Raw genomic sequence first — 22,505 nt, 5'->3', positions numbered from 1 at the left:
GAAAATTTCACTCCGCATCTTGGTCCGGCTACGTGTGTTGCTATACTAACCCTTACCTTTACCTCATATTAAGCATCATATTCGATATTTGACTAAGTTATTACCTCGTACCAATCCATACTAGCCTATTAGATAGTATACACTAAATCTATGTTGATAATTCTTTTCCTATTATCTACCTCCTTGGTCCGGCAAGTAGCATTAAGGCGAGTTCTAACGTTGGCCATACGTTAAAAAGACTTCTAAGCGAAAGAATTATCAATACATTCAAGACACTAATCTAGAATTGTTATTTTAGTTAGATTTTACCTCATTATTCACCCATGGTTCCCACAATCCTAGTAATGTAGTTTAGTTACCCATAGTCATAATCACAATATTTATATATTTAATATAAGAATTGATGCACTTACTTTGATGAGAAAGAATAAATTCCAGAAATTCACTTGATTAATCAACAAACACACCAACAATCAATTCTCGAAAAAGTGTAACAATCAAAAAGTCTAATATCAAAGAGTTTACTAACAAAAAGTCTAACACCAAAAATGAGTTTTTTCGAACTATTTATACAAAAACAAAAACCTAATAAAAGAAGAACTCTAATTACTGAAAATCTGTCAAAATGCGGCTGGGTCGACGGACCTCGTGACGGACCGTCATGGCCTCCGTCGTCCCATACTTCACAAATTCTTCTGCTGCTCTCTTCATTACCCTCAACGGCTGGTATTACGGACTATTCCAAGCACGACGGTCCATCGAGGGTCTTCGTTCCATAAAACTTAAACTTCTTGAAAATTGGTGCTGGTACTATTCTTTGATCATCGCGACGAACCAGCAGGTGGCTATGACGGTCCGTCATGAACTTCCGTGATTCCACCAGACTTCCCCATCTTCCTTCAGCAACTTCACTAGGTTGCCACCTACGGACCATCGCAAGCTCAACGGACCATCATAAGCTCCGTAGGTGGTAACTTTTCTGCATTTCTTGCTCAAAAACTTCCGCGTTTATCTTTGGACAAATTTCCTGCAAATAAAGAGAAACTTGCATAAAAAATCAATACAAAAAGTCTTTTGCACACACACTAAACTTAAGGAAAAAGCATTAAAAATACCGTGAAACCACGGTATATCAACTAAAGAATTTTAAAAGCAATAATATTTGCGAAGTAAAATTTATTCCACAACATATGGTTTGCAGATCTTTTTCCAAAGATATACATAATAAAAAAAATCAAAGGTTATAACTCTTAGAAACTATTTTCCTCCTTAGATAATTTAATAAGAAGGTTACCTGTTATTTTTAAACGGAATACCATAAAAATTTTCTGTTACATTATCACTTCGACCTTGCTAAACAAGGCAAAGAATTATGGAGAAGTAATGCATTTATCTTCTACTTCCATGATCAAATTCTCTCAATCAGTAGAATACAAAAAATACTAACAGTATATTAATTTTCTTAAGATTATATTTTAACTTCCTCTCTAGTCAGGCCTTTTTGTAAATGGATCCGACACATTATCCTTTGACTTTACATAGTCTATTCCGATAATTCCACTAGAGAGTAGTTTTCTAACGGTATCATGTCTATGTCGTATATAACGAGACTTTACATTATACGTCATGCTCCATGCCCTACCTATTGCATCTTGACTGTGAAAGTGTATGCATACTAATGCCAATGGTTTGGGCCAAAATAGAATATCTATCAAAAAATTCCGAAGTCTTTCAACTTATTCACCGACCTTATCTAGAGCACCTAGGTAAAAGATCATTGTAGAGCTAGCGATACATGTCTCTTTTGAAATATTTCTGAGAGACTGTTCTTCTATCAATAGTAAATACATATCCACTCGTGAATTTTACATCATCCGTTCGATGATTTAATTTGCATCACTATATTTTTCAATATTGTTGGATATTGTTATAATGCAAGACATAGTTTTAAGTATTATTTTAAATACTCCAAAACTCTATTTATTGTCATCTAATGAATTTATTTGGGATCAATTGTGAATTGACTCAGTTTAAATAGCAAATGATATATCTGATCGCACACACTATATTATATACATCATGCTTCCCAAAACTCTAGCACAATCCAATTGTGAGTCACTTTTGTTTTCACTCTTTTGAAATGCAAAGCTCACAATTATTGGAGACTTGACAATATTGACATCCAAATATTTGAACTAGTTAAGTACCTTTTCAATGAAATGAGACTGTGAAACTGCTATACATTATAGAGTTCTACGAATTCTTATATCTAAGATCGCATTAACAACTCCAATAATTTTCATTCCACTTGCGTTATAGCATACATTTAGTAGCATTTATGTCATTAGTTTCTCTATTGATGATCAACAAATCACCAATATACAAAAATAAACAATGACCTTATGATTTTAATGTGAAAACATTTATCACTTCCATCATTCTTCAATCCATTTACCGACATGGTTTGATTAAATTATGTCATTGTTTGGGTGCTTCCATAATGTGACTTAACAAGTTCACACACTTTCTTTTATTTACCAGGAACCACAAAACCATCGGGTTGTTCTATATAAATTTCTTCCTCCAATTCTAACATTTAAGAAAGTTCTTTTCACATTCATGTGATGAATTTGGAGGTCATATACCACACTAATAATTTTTGCATTCGAATGGATGTAATTCTAATTACTAACGAGTGTATATATCGACAAGATCAAAACCTTATTTTTTTTATCTAAAGTCTTTGACACGAAGTCTTGTTTTATATTTTTCAACAATTCCATCAACTGTTATTTTCCTTCTAAAAATTCACTTTGAACCCAAAGGTTTAGTTTCTTGAAGAAGATCAATTAACTTTCAATATTGTTTATTGACACTATTTTTCCAAAGAATGAGTCTACAGAAGACACAGAAAATGTTACAAAATCATATTCAAAGAAACTAAATGTCCTTTAACATTTACTAAGCCTCTGAATCTCTTTATTAAGTACATTATCCTTTTCATTTCCTAGCCTTTTAGAACCTTCTCTAGACCACTCAAGTCTAATTTTACAGTCCACGTTCATAGATCCTATTTTAATTCTTTTAGGAGTAGGAACTTGGACTTTGACTAGATACTCTCACACTTTGAAATATTTCAAGTTGGATTTCTTTCCTTTTCATTTCTCATATGAAAAAGATTATATTCTGATCAAACAAAATCGCTTTCTTCCTAAGAAGACAAAAAAAAATTGTCGTTCCCTTTTGAAGTATAGATAGTTTCTCCACACAAGTTTTGTGTAAACCCGAAATTATAAATAATGCATCCATCATTTATTTCAATGTTCGGTTTTTCATTAGATTGAGGTGAATATGACAATAGTTTGATGGATATTCCACTTTCCAAACTTATTTCTGCACAATGAGATTTATACTCTCCATTCTTATCACTTCTATTTTTTCACACTGATTTTCAACTTCAATATTACATTGACTAGACATTTCTATTGTTTCATCCTTACCATTCAGCAAATAGACATAGTCATTTCTAATGCATTTCTCAATAAAAGTAACAAATACTTTTTTCCACCATCAGATGGTGTTAAATTCATATCACAAATGTCAGTGTAAACCAATTCTAAGTTCTAAGGGATTAGAATTCCTTTCAACAGTTTTATAAGAATGCTCAACATACTTAGATTCCACAAAAACTTGACATTTTTATTTATTGCACTCAAAGTTAGACAAAACTTATAAGTTGATCAGTTTTTGTTACAAGGTTTTGTAATTGACATGCCCCAAGTGCTCATATCACAAACATTGACTCAAGCAAGTAAGAACAAATAAAAACATTGAGTTCAAAAAGCTCTTCGCGAGGTAGCTTTTTCCTCACTAATATTTTGTTTCTATTTCTTATAATTTTGTGTGATACAAACATTGTTTAGATTGTCAAATGTCCTTTTCAGAAGGACATTTCCATAACTTTCAATATGATTATTATAGAACTACCCTTGAACAATGTTTTATTAGGTTCAATAAAGACATTATAGTCCAAATATTATATTTACGAAAACATAGCAAATGACTATTCACCAATATTTATGTCTATGTAAATACTTTTATTATAATAGACATGTTGACACCCAATTTTGACCGACCTTTAAACATTTTTAGGATTATATTCGACTAAATACGTATTTTAAAATTTACTTAAATTTTAAAGTTTTAGTCGATTTTTCTCAAAAATCATATATTTTAGTATGTTTACTTTATAAATTTATTATAAATATTATTATATTTTAAATTTTTAATGAATTTCAAATGTTTTAAAATTTAAATGATTTTCAATTATACAAAAATATTTTAGAAATTATTTAAGTTCTAGCCTATTTTATTCTAATTTCTTTCAAGTCTAGCCACTCCAATTAAAATTTTATTACAATCATAGTCATCTCTTCCTTTCAATTCTAGCCAATTTTATTTGCAATTTTAGCCATTCCGTATCTAACTCATCTAATTTCAAGAAATCATCTTTTGATCTCATCGTCTATTTAATTAATAAATCCTAGATCGAATCCTAACCCTTCATCTCTATCTAAACCGACGGTTGTGATTAAATCTCCCATTCTCTTTCTTCAACAACAAAAAGACCCTAAAAACCTAAAATTCTAATTCATTCTCTTCCTCCCCCCTCTCAAAGCCGCCTCTCCCATCATCTTCGCTCCTCTCTCTTCAGCCGTCTTCCCCCTCCCCCTGTTTTCTCAGCGAGCCTCCCCTCTCTCCTTTTTCCGACCAGCCGTCCTCCTCCCCTCTCCTCTCTCTTCAGTCGCCGGACCCCGTCTCTCGCCTCTCCACCAGCAGACCGACGAGAGCTCTGGCGAAGGCTGCTCCAACTAATGCTTTCTCTCCTCCCCATTTCCCTCTCCCCCGCTCTCTTTAGCTCTCCTCATTTTTCTCTTCTCCTCTCTCCCCCTCCCGTCTCTTCTCTCCCCCTTCTTCTTCTCTTTTCTCTTTTTATTTTTTTTATGAAGGGATGCAATAGCAACACCAGCATCCACGACGAGCAACTGCTCCGGCCAGCATGAACAAGCAACCCGTCATTCTCCGGCAATGACCAACAGGCAGCAGCCCGCGAAGCAGCAGCAACCAGCGCCTCCCACCGGCCAGCCATCTCTGTCGGAAACTCAACATTAACAACAATCAATCTCCACTCCAGTAAGTTGGATCTAGAATTAAAAATCAAGGCATTATTATAAGGACAGATCTATCCCAGGTATGAACTATCATCTTTTTTTAAGCTGTAATATCCACGTGTATGGGTTGCTGGTTCATTAATATTTGTGACTTTCCAATTTTCTCGTGTGCTCAAGACATTACAATATGTTAGTTTGCTTATAGTGTTTCATTAGATTGTGTTGCTAATCTACTAATTTACGTGGCAGAATTTTGATGTCGAAATATTTATCTGTAAAAGTCTTGATTGATCTATGCATGCTCTTGCTAAACTTGAAAATCTGGTGGACTCAATTATGTTAATTTTGTGTTAATCAACTAATTATATATGTGAATGATGTTGTTTGCTTGAATGACGATCTAATATGGGATCTGTTAGGTCAATTATGTTTATCTAATTGCTGGAGATCACCTTTAAAAGTGTGGGGTACTTGATCTTTTGGGAAATGTAATTAATTATATGAATGACCCTTGGTTTTTACTTGTTTTGATTATAGTAAGTAACTATAATGAAGTAATATGGTTTGGACTTATTTGGTGCCCTTTTCTTTTTAACAAATCATTTGCTTTGGCAGATTTCCTATAATTTTATCAATTTGCTGACTTGTGTTAATTGATTTTCTACCTTAGGTAAAATATTTACTAAGTTGCTTATTTGATTATTTTGGTTAATTTTTTGTTCGGTTATGATAAGAAATAAAGATGAGTGATTTTACTCTTTGCTTATTAAGGAAGATATTTGATTAAGCTAAGAATAAATTTTCTGATTTGGCCTTTTTTAAAAGGAAAAACTGATATATAATTGGTCCTTTAGAATAATTGGATTTTAAAATTTATTCTTACATGTTTATTTTTGAAAAAATCTTTATTAGTTTAGTAAATATTACTGATTTTGTGCTTCTTTGGTTAAGGAAAACTATATTTAATTAATCATAAATGTTTTCTTTACTTATATTATATACCCTCTTCTCTGCTAGAAAAGTGACCATTTTTATCTCATTAATTTGAACACCTTACACATGTTTACACACACATGGTTGAACATTCTTCAACTCATACACTCATTCACTCTCAAAATCACAAGTTCTCATCACTCTTCATTCTCATTGCTCTCTTGCTACTCTAATTACATTAATATTTCGATAAACATTCAAGTGCTCTTCTTCGCTACCTTGCTTTTTGCTTTTGTTCGAGTAAAGGTTGGATCAACTTGCTTTTCATTGCTACCATTTCTAATCTACTCAAACGTTATTTGACTGCTTTAACAGGTTTCAAACTTGAAGTTCAAGTTGAAGATTAATTGAAGAAAGATTTATTTGTTTATTTGAATGTATATGTATTTATTTATTTTTTCTCCTATTTTATTTATTCGAATGTTGTAACAATTGTAACTCTAAAGATCATATAATAAATTCATTTGGGGGAGTCGTCTAGGGGAGGGGGATTTATATGCCTAGTTGTTCATTATAAATTTTTAGAAATCATGCCTATAGGTTTGCCTTTAACCACCTAGAACTATTGTTTGTAGGTGTTATAATCCAATCAATTGTTTGATGCTTTGTTAATAAGTCTAAAAAATATTAAACTAGATTCCGTTAATTTTAAAATAAAATCATAATAGGCTGATAGGTGTTTTATCAATGTTATAATTTTAGCATCATCTTGTCATGTAGAAACCATGTCTAAGGTTTAATTTGTTCATAACATTTAAATTTACAAAATTATGCATATATGTGTTACTTTTTTTTTGAACACCTAGAAATCATGTCTATAGGCTTGTAAATAAACTCTTAACATATTCGTAAAAATAAAATTTGTTTGTGCATATTTGTGTCCTTCCCCCAAAATTGGTTGATATTAATTCTATTTGTCTTCCTCATTCATGATGCAATATGTTTTTTAAAAAAAAAATAAATTAGAATCATTTCACGCATTTAGCAAATTACTTGGCTTTCAAAAAAAATTATTTCATATCAAAACCTTGCAACATAATTTTCTTAAAAAGTCATTATTCAATCTTTCTTTAAAACTTTGGATTGATTATGACATTGTTTATTTTTAAAAAAAATTATAAGCACTATCTCCTAACCTATCATTAGTGGGAAAGTCAAAGGAACTACGAGGTCTAGTTCCAACTTTTTAAACCCGACGCGTCCCCGGAAGTACCACCTACCCATGAATTTCAAAAGAAATTATATGCATTTATATGTAAATGTTTATATGCCTACGTGTAAACTAAATCATTTTTCAAAAACATAAACTATTTTTAGACCAACCTCAAATCAAAATTGTTTCTATGGTGGAGAAGCACGATCAATAATATCGTGGCATCATCCCTATAAAGAAACAAATATTTTTTAAAATAAAAATTCATATTCAAAACTTGCTCAATTTTCAAAACATTACTTTCTCACATATTAATTGTTTAATATTTATAAATTTTGTTTATAACTTAGTCTCATGCTTAAATATAAATAAAACTTGATTGTTTATTTATTGCTATCACCTAGCCTTGCATGCTTAAATTAATAGTATTAAGTGTTTTATATTTGTTATCACTTAGTAAGATCAAATAAATTAATAAATTAAACGACCTTGATTGCTACTTGTACCCCCACATAGATTGCATGAGATACGGCCGGGACCCACACTTGTGGACCTCGAGGGATGCCTAACACCTTCCCCTCGAGGTAATTTGAACCCTTACCCTAATCTCTGGCCCGTTGACCTTAGTTAGATTTAGTTAGGTTAAATAGGTGCCCTAACGCGCCTTAATTCGTTAGGTGGCGACTCCAAACTCGAAAATCCCAAAAGAGTTGTTAGGTCGTGCACAAAACCTGTTTTCTGCGAAAATGGAGCGCGACAAGACATATATTCCAAACATACTTAGAACAAAACTTTGAACATCTTTGTAAGACAACAAAGTTTAAGAACATTTTCACAACTAGAAAATTAAAACTAGTAGCGAAACTAGAATCAGAAACAGATTAAAGAAAATATACAAAATATTTTTTAAAGATGAATTGTTGTTAAATATGTGTCTAAAGAATCTTACTGATTCCAATAAACTTTGCAGAAACACGAAGTTACCACGTTTATTGAACCAGTGAAGAATAGAAGAACTGGAATTAATTTCCAAATCTAATATTTGTAAAATACGTACCAGAATCTCGAAAAATTTTAATAGGAAAAAGATCAAGTCCACTGAACTCACAGTGTCCCCTTAAGGAAATTATTCCCCTCTAGTACTCCGAGGTTTGATTTGGAATATGACCTCCCAGGGTAAAATGATCTCAATAACCAGAGTATAGATATCAAAAACTCCATCAGTGAACCACTCAACGATAGTAAAGTACACTTAGAATACTAGATTTAGTAGTTGAAGAAGAAGTCCATGAATTCTATATTAAAATGAGAGGAAATCCCTCAATTTATAGAAAACAAAGGGTAGTGCGAAAAGGTTCTTATTGTGCCTTATCAAAAAGGTCACAAACCTTTGAAAAAGTCACAATCTTTCAGAAAGGTCGTCATTTATCATAAAAGTCACAACTTTCCATAAAAGTCACAACTTTTCATAAAAGTCACAACTTTTCATAAAAGTTGCAACATTTCATAAAAGTCACAACTCTTCATAAAAATCGCAACTCTTCATTTTCCATAGACACCTTTTTAAAATCCAACACTATGTAAGGAATTTGAATAGTACTTGTATACGGTGGTTCACATTTATACAAAGCGTATTTCAATGTTATTTATAGTTGGACAATTTTCACAAAATCAGAATTTATCAATGTTAATAATACCAAATACACTCCATAAAATAAAATTTGTGTTTAACAGTCAAAACAACATAAAATATTTGTAACAATAAGTACTTGTGTGAATATTGTATGAACTCGAAATGAATTTTGTATAAATGGGGATTCATTGTACCTTTAGATATATTTAAAATCGTTGATCCATCTGGTATGAATTTTGTATGAACTATGAACTATGTATGGAATTTGAATAATACTTGTATACAGTAGTTCACATTTATATAAAGTGTGTTTCAATGTTATTTATAGTTGGACAATTTTCACAAAATTAGAATTTATCAATGTTAATGATACCAAATGCACTCCATAAAACAAAACTTGCGTCTAACATTCCAAGCAACATAAAAATATGTGTAGCAATAAGTAAAAATAGTAAATTGTTTTTTACAAAGAATAATTTGAACAGTCTTCCTGTTGTGTCCAACTTGACGACATCTACTGCAAGTAATTTTTAACCTTTTGAATTTTACATCAGCAAACCCCTTCGAGCGTTTAAGTTTTGGTCTTCCCGCTAATCAATTTGGACTAGGTGACATCAATTTAGGTTCTGAAATATAACTTTGTATATCTCATGTACACTCGCATGGGATAGGTTCAACAACAATGACATATGCATCTTTGAAATTCTTCAGGCTATAAAAAGCAGAACAAAAATATGCTTCATGCAATTTTCTGTATCTAAGAACTACAATTACATAACCACATGGTATATAATAATGTTGAAATCTCCCGTAACTATACATCTTTGTGTTCAAGTTTACTATGTACTTCTTTGCTCCTTCAGCTACAATATGCATATCAACTGTTCAAGGTATCACTAAATAACAAATTCAATGTGAAATTGTTAATATATATGTCATTAAAAATTGGGAAGTAAAATACAGTTAATTATTGTTGAATAGAGTAAAAGACATACCTTCATATTGCAAGAAAAAACAATACTTTTCTGGAGATAAAGATCATATTTTTTTGTCAGCACAGATGTTGTTTTATCAGCCTCCTCATTGTGCTTGTGAATCCATCTTTGAATTTTTATCCTCATAAATTCAATAAGTGAAATCACTAGTAATCTCCTTGCTATCTTGTTAATTATTCAATAACTCGGCAATGTTTGAAGTCATGGTCCATGCGCGCTTACAATTCGAGTAAGCTCTTGACCATTTGCTAGAATCGATATCAAATAAGTAATGTCTTATTTGCGGATCTATCTGGTTTATTCTTCTCATAATCATCTCAAATTGTTGTTTTGTATAAGCCTTTGCAAGTGTAAAAAAAATAAAATCTTCAAATCTTCAGTATTCCTATTGAAATTCTTCAACACATTACAGGTTAGGTGCCATATGCAGGCATAATGTTTGAATTCGGGATATACAGTAACAGTCTCTTTTCATATGCTCTCATTTCAATCTGACATAAAACACATGTTTTGCTTAACTCCATAGGCTTTTTTAAACTATTCAAAGAACCAAGTCCATAAAGCGTCATTTTCAGAATCCACTATTGAATACGCCAACAGAAGTATATGACCTGATTCATTTTTTGAAAAAAATATCACACAAATTGAAAACATACTTTATATCATATTTTATTATATTGTATAAGCGTAAAAATCTATGGGATCAAAAATTACCTCATGGATTCATAGTGCTGGCAGTCAACATTGTACCACCATATGAATATTTTAAACATGCCCCATCAACAACTACAATTGGCCTACAATACTCCCAGCCTCTAATACAAGCTTCTAATGCAACAAATGTGTATAAGAATTTATCACATTCCTTCCTTTCTATTTTCAAAACCGATCCAGGATATGTTTGCTCCAATATGTATGCATAACCTAAATTTTTTATAATTATATAATAAGCGAGTTTAATATTATAAAACATCATATATATAACTAAATGGATATATATATAAAAAAAAAAGGATACCTACTTTAATACCTATGTAACTATATTACATACAGAAATGATATAAAAGTGATACATCAAGGATACTAAACAGACAATTTCAATTCATTCAGAAAACAAACTGTATGCTAGTTTTTTTTATTTTTACAATTAAAAACATTTTTAGTTCATAATTTACATCAAAATTACCTGGTAGTTTGGCATATGATTCGGTTGGATCTCCACGCATCAATTTCATCGCTTTTTCTTTAGCTCTCCAAGCATGTATGTATGTTAGCGAAACACCATGCAATTTCAACATATCCTCCACTATATTCTTTGGAGTGTATACGGTACATGAATCAATATACTTATCCATTATTAAGACAGCTACAATGACAGTTATTTCTTGACGTCTTGCATAAACTCTATCTTTAACTGAACAAGTGTGTTCAGCATTGTACTTTCTGACTTTGAATAAATTTGATCTATTCAAACATGATGCTCTCATCATCCAAGAGCAAGTATCAGAAAGACAATTCAGGTAATAACTGTTTCACAAATTAAAAAAATATAAATTTGAATTTTATAAACTAAAATCAATCGAATAAAAAACACAAATTAAAAGAATGATGTGTACTTATTTAGATGTATTACAACGTGATATACGAAAATTGAATTTTTTAAAGTCCAACATGCCTCATCACCTCCTTAAGTATTTCCTTATTCTTGTAAGTTTGATTATTAACTACAAATAGGTTAGAATGATCACTTATTACATAATTATCTTCTTCACTATTCCCATCGACATCTCCGTCTAAATTCACTCCGATCAAAGGATGGAATTGTTAGAGCATAAATCAACGTTAGTTTGTGTTAAGATAACTTCAGAATATCTCCTATTAGTAACAACTCCAGAATCTTGATTATACATCTCAAAATCTTTCAAAGAGATGCACAATGGATATTTTGTAAAGAAATCTAAATTTGCTTTCTTTTGACTAGAAAAACCCTCATCCCAACATCATTGTGAATGCTAACAGGTGGACACATATCACTAACAATATATTTTATCTCAATAGCGCTTATATTAACATTTATATTAAGTTGCGATGTTATCGCACTAACTAGACCACTATACAGAGTAAAGACATCATATATGATGCCCTCCATCTGAAAATCGACATATTTCCTTGTTTCATAACATTAAAATAATAATTAATATACCATAATACATATTAATTGTAAAATAATTTATACACACTTCATACATATTTAATATACCTTTCAACAACCTATACCATAACGAAATTACCCTTGAAAAGATACTTCATACAATAAAATACAAATTTCATACCCATTTCATACACAATTAGCATAGCTTTCATCATCACATGTCATATCGAAATTGCTCTTCAGAACATACTAACTACGAAAATAATACAAATTTCATACAAACTTAATACAACATTTACCATCCCGTACCAAATAGAAATAACTATTCAAAACATACTAACTACGAACATGATACATAATACATATACTTCATAAACACTTAATAAAACTTTTTCCATCATGTAACATACAAAAAATGCTATTCAAAACATAATTCATATATAAAAAAAATCAGGATTCCATCATCCAAAATATACAAAACAATGTTTATCAAAACAAAATTCATACAAACAAAAAACAATAGCTATTCATATGCGTTTAATACAAATGTCATACAACAATGGTCCACAACGTTATAAATAATTCGTTCTTGATTAGTTACTAAACGCACTATAAATTAATTTTATTTTTTCATAAAACACATATTAATCGAATCTTCAATTTTAATAAAACTAAGACTTCTATACTGCTCTGTACTGTTGCACATATGGTACATATCAAAACACGGTGTGAAACAAAAAATGCAATAATCTGTATATTGAATAAAATTACCAAAAACAAACCAACAAACTATAATAAATACTAACCTGACGGATTCCACTTTTCACCATGTTTAATTTATATAGATACAATGTTGTCCATCACAATAAATCACGTTTTTTTCAACAGCAAAATATCTTCAATCACTAAAAAAAATGAAAATGCAATCTGCAAACAAGAGAGAAACATGATATCTGGAAAAAAATAACAGATTTTAATGTGATTTCGTTTTATTAGATCGTTTTAAGGAATTAAATCACAATTTAATTTGATTTCAACTAAATTGAGCTTTTTAAGGTAACCAATTAATCTGATTTTTAAAAAAGTTCCTTAATAGACGCTAATCAGTAATTATATTTATTAAATTTAATTATTTTAAATAATGAAACATGATATTTTCCATTTAAAAACTGATCCGTTATTTTTCTTTTTTGAAAAATGTTTTAAATTATTGGGAAAATGCACAAGTACCACCTCAACCTATGCCCGAAATCTCAGAGATAAACTTATACTATACTAAGGTCCTATTACCCCCCTAAACTTATTTTATTAATAAATTTCTACCCTTTATTGGCCTACATGACACTATATTTTGGGCCCAACGCTGGTTGACTTTTTTTTTCAAACTAGTGCCACGTCGGCTGAAAAGGGTAGAAAATTACTTATAAAATAAGTTCGGGGGAGGATAATAAGACCTCAGTATAGTATAAGTGTGTCTCTGAGATTTCAGACATAGGTTGACGGGGTACTTGAACATTATCCCTAAATTATTTAAAATCAATCTTTAATTTATAATAATATATTATAACTTGATATATTAAATGCTATATATTAAAAGATAAAATCTAATGCTATAACTTGAAAATATTACTATAAAAAATGCTACATCATAATTTTCCCTTTATGTTGTACACATTTGAAAGAATAAATAATAATCTCTTTGATCTCTATTTATATTATCTTCATCTTCATATTGTTCTAACTTAATTTATAACATATTGATTGAAAATTTTTAACTTTATTTATTAATTTTAATTAAATGAAGTAAAAACTTAATTAAGTTCATAATAGTTATGTAACATATTTTTTCTATAAAATAATATGAAGTAAATGTGTACTTTTCATAATTCGATGCACAAAAGTAATTTTTAGGAAAATAAGTCAAATAAAATTAAGTATCAAAAATAATTTTCCAAATGAACTAGTCAAACAGACATAATGTAATTATCAAACATACTTTAAAAATGGATTAGTCAAATAAAATCATTTTTCTTCGTAAAAATTATTTTTCTAATTTTAAAAAAAATAGAAGTGTGTCCAAATAAGCCCTTTTTAAAATACTTCATCAAACATTAATTATTATGAAAAAATATATTTAAAATTAATTAGCAAATACTACAATTTATTTCTTAGCAAAATTTCAAAATAAATTGATTTTAGAAGTATAAATCATGAAAAAATCTCAGTGAGGTAAAAGTTAAAACTGAAAGTAAATAATGTTAAAGTCTGTATTACTTTTTCTTTTTTAGAATTAAATTTAAAAAAGAAAAAGAAAAAGAAAAAAAAAAAGGAAGTTGTATTATAGAGCAAGAAAGAAAAGTTTGTAGTGTGCGCAGTCCCCCTGGTTTTGAACCGCCCACTGTGTCATAGAGATACAGGTGGCGTATTCCACGCAGTTCCCAAAGAAGCGAACAATACTTACTTTTTATTCATTAATTAAAGGAGGAAGGTGTACTGAACTCACCTCCATAACACCGTTGAACTTGTACTCTAAAATTCCAACTCTAATGGCAGATTCTGTTTTTGCTCATGTTGTTCGTGCTCCTGAAGATCCCATCTTAGGGGTGGGTATATACCTCTCTGCTCCTCTTTGTTTTTGTTCTTAAGACTTATAAAAATTAATAATCAGTTGATGATTTGATCTTCGACATCATTTGATTTGATTGATAGCTGTGTGCTTTTAGATTCTATTGCATGGATCTAGGTTTTAATCTTATTTTGATTCAATAATACAGGTAACAGTTGCTTATAACAATGATAGCAGCCCAGTCAAAGTGAATTTGGGTGTTGGCGCATATCGAACTGAGGTCTCTCTCACTCACTCACTCACTCTTTTCCTTCCTATTTCTTTAATTAATCTACATAAAACTTGTTCATTCAATGAATCTTTATTCCATCTCCTCCCTTTTATGTATAATGAATAAAATTAAATCAATTATATTTGTTTCCATTATTTAGGGATGGCAATGGGATTTTGGAGTGGGGGGGGGGGGGAGGTCTAAGGCTATGCGGGGCGGAGCGGGTTGAAGTGTGCCTTTTGAAAACTAACGTGCGGCGGGGCGGGTTCAGGTGTTTTTTTTGAAAACTAACGCGGGGCGGTGCGGGTTCAAGTGTTTTTTTTATAAAACTAACGGTGGGCGGGGCGAGTTGAAGTGGTTTTTTTGAAAACTAACGCGGGGCGGGGCAGGTTCAAGTGTTTTTTTTTTAAACTAACGTGGGCAGGGCGAGTTGAAGTGATTTTTTTGAAAACTAACGCAGGGCGGGTTGAAGTGGTTTTTTTAGAAAACTAACGTGGGGCGGGACGGGTTGTAGGTAGATGCAATTTTATATGGGTTGAGCATTATTTAAGATAAATTTCTTTAAACTATTCAAGATAGTAAATGAAAATGGTTCATTTCCAATTGTCCTCTAAAAAATATATTTTTTAAAATTCAGTATCGTATTAAATTAATACAACTTAATAAAAAAATGTATTTATTTTTATGAGATATAATTTTAGTATCAAACTTAACTAGAAAAAGGATGTATTAAAAAATTATGCGATGCAGGTCTATGCGGGCGGGGTGGGGCAGTTAATTGTTATGCGGGGCGGGTGGATTGAAATTTTGCTGGTTAAGCTCAACCCGACAGCTCCATTGCCATCCCTATCATTATTGCCATCTCTACGAATGTTGCAATGATACAAATAAAGATATTTTCTCACTGCTACCTTTTTTTTAGTGATTGTTTCTTTATAAGCTAAATTGTTATTGTAAAGCTTGAAGAATCATTATTCTAATGCCAACTATGACAGGAAGGAAAACCTCTTGTTCCTAATGTGGTGAGACGAGCTGAACAAATGCTTGTCAATGACACGTGAGTTGGTTGCTGAATTAGACACTTATCTTATGAGAAGATATAATCACTTGAAACCATCATATTAATTTAAGGCTACTATATAATGTAGGTCTCGTGTGAAGGAATATCTCTCAATTACTGGAATAGCCGATTTTAACAAATTGAGTGCCAAGCTCATATTTGGTGCTGACAGGTTTGGAGATTTTCCTCTCTTCCTAAATATTGCTGGAGTTTAAATGGGTGCATTTTCTAGTACGAGACAGTCCATACATATCTGTTTCTATCTCTTTTCTTCTGTAAGTTCATGTCTTTTTCACGTTTGCTTATTGGAAGGTGAAAATTGTGGTAGTGTCTTCTTGAAGCACCTTTTCTTTTACATAATCCATACATGTCGTGCATACATCCTTTTCTTATTGATAGTAAAGGGCTGCTCACCACTTATCATCAACAACTACTACGCTTCGATGCCAAGCTAGCTACTGAATTATCACTGTGCATGTCCATTCCATTTAGACCTGTCTGGCTTAACCAGTTATCTCTTTAAAGAGAAGAAATGCTGCTGAACCTTCAAAGTTCTTCCTTCAGTCTTGCTTGATATTTGGATGAGAGTTGCATTATCCCTGCAATATAGAGAAACTGATGAGCTTTATTTGGTATTTCATCTTATTATCACGGCCTTGCATCATAAGAAAATTGTTCTAAGACTTCTTTTTCCCTCCTTTTTGTGGTACTGATTATCTGTGCATGGTGAATGTGATATCAAGAATTCTGTTTCTTTTATCATGATTACTCCTTGTTTAATTGAGTTATGAGTTATTAATTTACTTTTAAGGACATCAGCAGATATATTTAAATGTATCTATGCTTATGTATTTGTTCCGTTGCTGATACAGCCCTGCCATTAAAGAGAATAGGGTGACCACTGTTCAGTGTTTGTCGGGCACTGGTTCTCTGAGGGTTGGTGCTGAGTTTCTGGCCAGGCATTATCATGAAGTAAGTATTCCTTACTGTCTTTTCCCTTTATATGTCTGAATCAAAATGACACTTGAATGAACATTCTACTGTTTGTCTTGTTTCCAGCATACTATATATATACCACAGCCAACATGGGGAAACCATCCTAAGATTTTCACTTTAGCTGGGCTTTCAGTAAAATATTATCGTTACTATGACCCAGCAACGCGAGGCCTGGATTTTCAAGGTACCACTGTTACCAATGTACTTCAGTACTCTTGTAAATAAGAACAGACTCTAAAAAGAATAAAGAAAAATAACTGACTCTTTTTATGCAGTAACTTTCTCCTTGTCATGTTTGGATAGTTCTATAATTTATGTGTACCTAGAACAAGATCTTTGTTCCTTTTATTTAATTTTGCTTTTCTTTGCTATAGACATAATCACCTTATCTGTGACTTCCCCTGCTTTTGGTGTTGAGTAGACTTAAAAAAGGTGGGCTTATTATGACCCCTGCAGGATTATTGGATGATCTTACTGCTGCACCCGTTGGTGCAATAGTTCTTCTCCATGCTTGTGCTCATAACCCAACTGGCGTTGATCCAACAATTGACCAGTGGGAGAAAATCAGGCAGTTGATGAGGTCCAAGGGGTTGTTACCTTTCTTTGACAGTGCTTATCAGGTTAAGCTTAAGATGGGATTCTGAGATTCAAGTGATCTTCGTTTAGAATGATTGCTAAATAATTTGAAGCCCACAACCTATGTACTAATGGGCTGCTTAACTGACCCTACTGTATTACATTTTTTCTTGATATTGCAGGGTTTTGCCAGTGGCAAACTAGATGCAGATGCACAATCTGTCCGCATGTTTGTGGCTGATGGTGGTGAATGTCTTGCAGCTCAGAGTTATGCCAAAAACATGGGACTGTATGGAGAGCGTGTCGGTGCCCTTAGCATTGTAAGTCTTTCCACAGTTTAGTTACTTTCCCTTTTTATTAAGTGATACAATTGGGGGCTGAAGAATTATCCTACTATTTTTGTCTTAAAGATGCTGTTTTTCTTTAAATACACTATTCAAGTTGTATTCCCTGAAAAGCTAAAAAGCTCTGCAGCACAGTGAACAGAGTCTCTAAAGATTCACAGCCAGTTTTGAAAGATATGAAGGATGCTTTGTTTGGTAGTGTGCACTTGTTTACTTGGTGTTGCGGCCTTGATACAATTCTGGGATTTTGTTATCCTCTCTCTTCTTTTGTGTGTGGCCATGATGTTTTTATTGTAGGTTTGCAAAGATAGCGATGTTGCAAGCAAAGTCGAAAGCCAGCTAAAGATGGTTATAAGGCCAATGTACTCAAATCCGCCGATTCATGGTGCGTCTATTGTTGCCACTATACTCAAGGACAGGTTTGTGCAGCTATTTCAATATTCTCTTCACGTGTCAGTAGATAGTATATAGCTTCTGCATTTTGATGTGGTTGTTATCTATTCGTAATAGACAAATGTATGATGAATGGACTGTTGAGCTGAAAGCAATGGCTGACAGAATTATTAGCATGCGCCAGCAACTCTATGCTGCCATGCAAGCTCGAGGTATCTGATTTACTGATTTGTTCTTTCTAGTGAGACGTGCTGTGTCTGTCTGATTGGTGTGACTGGTACTGCTATGAGAACTTTTTCTGGAGAAAACACATGTAATTGTTCAGTTTAGTATTATTAATGCAATTTTAATTCTATTTTGCAGGTACTCCAGGTGATTGGAGTCATATCATCAAGCAAATTGGGATGTTTACTTTCACAGGATTGAATGCTGAGCAAGTCTCATTCATGACTAGCGAGTATCACATTTACATGACATCTGATGGGTAAGGACACCAGACTGTTGATGGTGGTTTCATTCTTTAGTTTGTTACGGTGGATCACTTGGGAACTTAATGAATTCAAACTTAGAAGTGCTTATTGTTGATTGTTTCGGCTTGAATTCTTTAGTAAGGAGAAATTTCAAACTAGAAGTTTCAGTTTGGAAAATAAGCATAAGAAAGTTCAGCTCTGTCATCCATATCAGTACTTAAGTTTACCGAAGAGATTGTAGCTACTGTTTTTCTTCCCCTCCTTCCTAATTATACCGCTTTTCTAAAAGCATTACATCCAATCCATGGCATATTCACTTCTCTGGTATGAGTTGGAACATCTTTGTTGAAGTTGGATTTGGTTAAAATAGATGCTCATTAGTAGTGACATTTTTCTCCTAGAAGTTTTTGAAAGAGGAATCATTTTTCTTCTTTCTCATTTGCAGGAGAATTAGCATGGCAGGTCTTAGTTCTCGGACAGTTCCTCATCTTGCTGATGCCATGCATGCTGCTATTACTAGGGTGGCCTAGACTAGTTGCATTCAAGAGCAGTTTAACTGAAGATATTAAATCTACTTTCCATGATCGCGTCCTTGTCCTTTGATGCTAAATAAGACTAATGTGTCTATGTGGACATAATGTTTCGGAATTTCATTCTAAAGGAATTTGATGAGGTCTTCTGCGCAGGCGAAATGTCATGAATTTCTTATTTTCTTGCACATGTTTGTTGATTGATGAATTAGAAATATTGGACTCACATACTTGGGAAAATAATAATAATCCTAGGTTGCTTGCTATTGTGAATGATTTTTCTACTTAAAACTATGAAGTGAGTTATGGTGCTTTACAAGATGAACATGAAGTGTTCCGTCCAAACTTGGATGTGTTTCTTCTTGTGGTTATGGTTTTTTTTCTCATGTTTGGGGAAGAGCCTCCAAGTTAGTCTTATTTACGTCTCCGTCTCCTTGTTCCATATTCCAGCCCATGAAGTCAAATAAAGTCATTGAGTTAGGTGTTTCTGCTGTACAACTCAACCTCTCGAACTCTTCTTTAGGAGTGGACACAACACTTTGTCGTTTTTGAGGTGATGAATTAGCTGAACGGTTCCACTTTGCTATTGCAAGTGATGGATCTTGTGCAACAGAGTCTGCGTATAGGACATCTTCGATGCGTGATGTAACTGTGTAGGCTAGACTCTCTAGCACTCTTGAATAGCTCTCTAGAACAGAATGTCCCACATCCTATAGTCACAAAGATACTAATTGATAACATGTTCAATCAATATTATTATCATAATGAGTATGATACTACTACTTACTTTGTTATATTGAATTTTACTTATCTCAAGGGAAGATTGAGGGATTTCAGGAAATCTGTGTTTTATCAAGAGTAAGACGGTCTCTGCTCTCTCTTCAAACAGCTCCCTCTTCTCAAAACTCACAGCTGGAACCCATGAAGATTTTGCATCTTTTTGGTGCATCTTTCTCTTCCAAATCACAATAGATGCTTCAATTCTGTCTTTCAAGTTAACAACTTTGTGTTCCGATGACATGTCCATTGTTGAAAGGAATTGTTCTGGGTCAAAAAACTCAACCGTGATGTTCTTGTAGATTGAATCACCAAGACTTGATCTACCATTCTACAAAAACCAAACAATGTCGTTAAAATGTCTCTTCAATGAGTGAATGAATATAATGGTTGTCACCTTGGGGAGAGAGTCAATGTAGTTTTCAGGGACTTCCATTTCTGCTAGTATTTGGGCATTAATGGCCATGGATGCTTTGAGTACTTGGTTCACACAATCCTTCTGATATTGTAGCCATCTTCTCGATTCATCTGAGAGACCCTCGGGTGGAACCTTGATGGTAGGAAGCCACCACTTATCACTTCTCTGGACACCTTTTTCAGAATCATCAGCATCTTTTGAGACATACCAAAATTCTTTTGCATCTTTGAAATTATCTAAGCAATCCTGATTCATATATTTACTATGTAGAATTAGAGTTGATCCTGATTCATTTATTTAAACAGTTATAGGGTAGGGTAGGGTTCTCACAATGAGCATTGCATCGAGCTTCTTTAGAGCAGGGATGTTCATGAGCAAATCTTTTCTTTGTTGAGTAATCATTATCTGTCAAAACAGTTTTATTATTTCAGTGTTTGAGGCAGTGTTGTGGGCGGGAGGGGGGGGGGGGAAGATGGTGAAATACATACCTCCATGTTTGTTCCATCTTTTGATTTTTGTTGTCCAGGGACAAATTCAACAATGTAATTCGTGACAGATAAAAGCCAGTCAATTTCTTTTCTCCATCTCTCTTTTCTCTTTTGAGACATGGGCTCCAATTTTGATTGTTCTCCAAAAATAGAAGCTATAATAATAACATATGAGTTAGAGAAAGTATAACTTGTGTGTGTTTTCGATTATATTATATTATATTATATTACCAGCTAGATTGGTAATGGCATTTGATAAAGCAAGAGCTGATGAAACACCTTTGCCTCCTCCTGACATATCTTCTCCTAAAAGCATCTTTGAAAACCTTTCTTTCATCAATTCCATGTCTGGATAACAAGAAAAATGTAGTTGCACCAACTTCAAGCATGTTGTGTACAATTCAAATATAATAATAATAATAATAATAATAATAATGTGAAGAATGAATTACCTGAAGGTTTGGGTTTTGGTACCTTGGTTGAAACAAGTGATGGATCAAAAGCAGTACTACTATCTATCTGTTGATTTTGTAAAGGTATTATTCCTCCAATCTCCGCTTCTTCGTCGTCATCACTACTACTCTCCCCTCCAATGCTATGTGCCAATCTACTTGGAAGTTCAAGTATCTTCCTAAAATTGAACGACCGAGACTTCTGATACTTACTCTCTTCCTTCACCATTTTTCTCTTCCAATTCCCTAATTATCACCACATACATACAATCAATAAACAACTTTCCCTTCAACAATTCATAAATGCGTGAATCCTTTTTTACCCTATGATAATGAATAGTTTTTACAGAAAGAGATTCAATATTGAATAGTACTACTTACTAGCTAATGGCACATCCCCTAAATTAGTGTTTGCAATTTTCCTACATAGATTTTTGCCATCTGAGAAAACCCCTCCTTTTTGGTCTGAAATGAGAATAATGAATGTGTAAAAAGGTTTCTTATTTTCCTGAATTTTCTCGAGGGGTTTGAGAAAATAAGGGAAACAATAATAAACAACACATAATAGTTCTTGGTCTGTTTTAATAGAATGTGGTTGAATTTTCACATGTAGCAAAAAGCCCGGGAAACCCAACAATTGACAACTAACTATATTTTATTTTGAGATGGGAGCCATAAAATAGAAACAAGACAACAATAGAGTCAACCCTTAGTCATACTACATTTTACAAAAATTTCATAGTGTCATCACTATTTTTTAAAAAAATTACAAATTAAATTTGGTGGAATCTGAATCCATCTCAAAACATCTCGATATATTGTATCTTGATTTCAGATACGTTCCTCACACATACGCCTCGATATATCGTAAAGTGATGTATTCAATTGATACATGGCATATAAAGTGATGTATTCGACTAATACATCGTGTAGATTAGGGATTTTTGTAATTTTTTAACAGGAAAAAAACCTAAAATACCCTCAAAGTATTTAAAATGATACACAACTACCCGACCCCATCCACTTATTGGCTCCCAAATACTCTTCTCATCCACATTTGAGTCCAA

The 22,505-nt window shown here is 32.6% G+C and overlaps 2 protein-coding genes and 2 long non-coding RNA genes across 4 annotated transcripts; 2 read left to right on the top strand and 2 right to left on the bottom strand.

The window, feature by feature from the left end:
- The first annotated feature begins 4,615 nt into the window (after window positions 1–4,615).
- On the top strand, window positions 4,616–8,389 carry LOC112941827 (uncharacterized). The gene is made up of 2 exons (XR_003247453.2): window positions 4,616–5,251; window positions 6,480–8,389. It is a non-coding gene; the product is annotated as an uncharacterized lncRNA (long non-coding RNA).
- A 1,251-nt stretch (window positions 8,390–9,640) lies between these two features.
- LOC104648351 (uncharacterized) lies at window positions 9,641–13,029 on the bottom strand. Its single transcript, XR_742364.4, has 5 exons — window positions 12,904–13,029; window positions 11,132–11,472; window positions 10,660–10,869; window positions 9,946–10,556; window positions 9,641–9,846 (listed from the first exon to the last, which is right to left on the bottom strand). It is a non-coding gene; the product is annotated as an uncharacterized lncRNA (long non-coding RNA).
- A 1,435-nt stretch (window positions 13,030–14,464) lies between these two features.
- Window positions 14,465–19,628, top strand: LOC101244012 (aspartate aminotransferase, cytoplasmic). The gene is made up of 12 exons (NM_001321334.1): window positions 14,465–14,700; window positions 14,872–14,943; window positions 15,930–15,991; window positions 16,083–16,166; window positions 16,867–16,966; window positions 17,054–17,174; window positions 17,447–17,610; window positions 17,749–17,886; window positions 18,208–18,329; window positions 18,421–18,515; window positions 18,667–18,787; window positions 19,219–19,628. Exons 1-12 carry the CDS (start codon window positions 14,644–14,646, stop codon window positions 19,301–19,303), a joined length of 1,221 nt encoding a protein of 406 aa, NP_001308263.1. The 5' UTR covers window positions 14,465–14,643; the 3' UTR covers window positions 19,304–19,628.
- On the bottom strand, window positions 19,279–21,972 carry LOC101243725 (rho guanine nucleotide exchange factor 8-like). The gene is made up of 8 exons (XM_010325287.4): window positions 21,820–21,972; window positions 21,439–21,684; window positions 21,218–21,334; window positions 20,987–21,141; window positions 20,829–20,903; window positions 20,478–20,744; window positions 20,091–20,411; window positions 19,279–20,013 (listed from the first exon to the last, which is right to left on the bottom strand). Exons 2-8 carry the CDS (start codon window positions 21,665–21,667, stop codon window positions 19,687–19,689), a joined length of 1,491 nt encoding a protein of 496 aa, XP_010323589.1. The 5' UTR covers window positions 21,668–21,684; window positions 21,820–21,972; the 3' UTR covers window positions 19,279–19,686.
- Between the last annotated feature and the right edge of the window lie 533 nt (window positions 21,973–22,505).

The sequence above is a fragment of the Solanum lycopersicum genome, chromosome 7 (assembly GCF_036512215.1).
Source record: "Solanum lycopersicum chromosome 7, SLM_r2.1".
In the NCBI taxonomy this organism is placed as follows: Eukaryota; Viridiplantae; Streptophyta; class Magnoliopsida; order Solanales; family Solanaceae; genus Solanum; species Solanum lycopersicum.
Note: the sequence above shows the minus strand (reverse complement) of the source record. Positions and strands in the feature narration are given on the sequence as shown.

What these genes read in the sequence shown, in the direction of transcription:
- LOC101243725 (XM_010325287.4), bottom strand. Translation starts at nt 21,667, where the DNA reads ATGGTGAAGGAAGAGAGTAAGTATCAGAAGTCTCGGTCGTTCAATTTT. An exon ending in TGCCATTACCAATCTAGCTG is followed by an intron (nt 21,142 to 21,217) that starts GTAATATAATAT and finishes TTATTATTATAG; the next exon opens with CTTCTATTTTTGGAGAACAA. An exon ending in AAGATGGAACAAACATGGAG is followed by an intron (nt 20,904 to 20,986) that starts GTATGTATTTCA and finishes CTGTTTTGACAG; the next exon opens with ATAATGATTACTCAACAAAG.
- LOC101244012 (NM_001321334.1), top strand. Translation starts at nt 14,644, where the DNA reads ATGGCAGATTCTGTTTTTGCTCATGTTGTTCGTGCTCCTGAAGATCCC. An exon ending in CTGAAGATCCCATCTTAGGG is followed by an intron (nt 14,701 to 14,871) that starts GTGGGTATATAC and finishes TCAATAATACAG; the next exon opens with GTAACAGTTGCTTATAACAA. An exon ending in CAAATGCTTGTCAATGACAC is followed by an intron (nt 15,992 to 16,082) that starts GTGAGTTGGTTG and finishes TATATAATGTAG; the next exon opens with GTCTCGTGTGAAGGAATATC.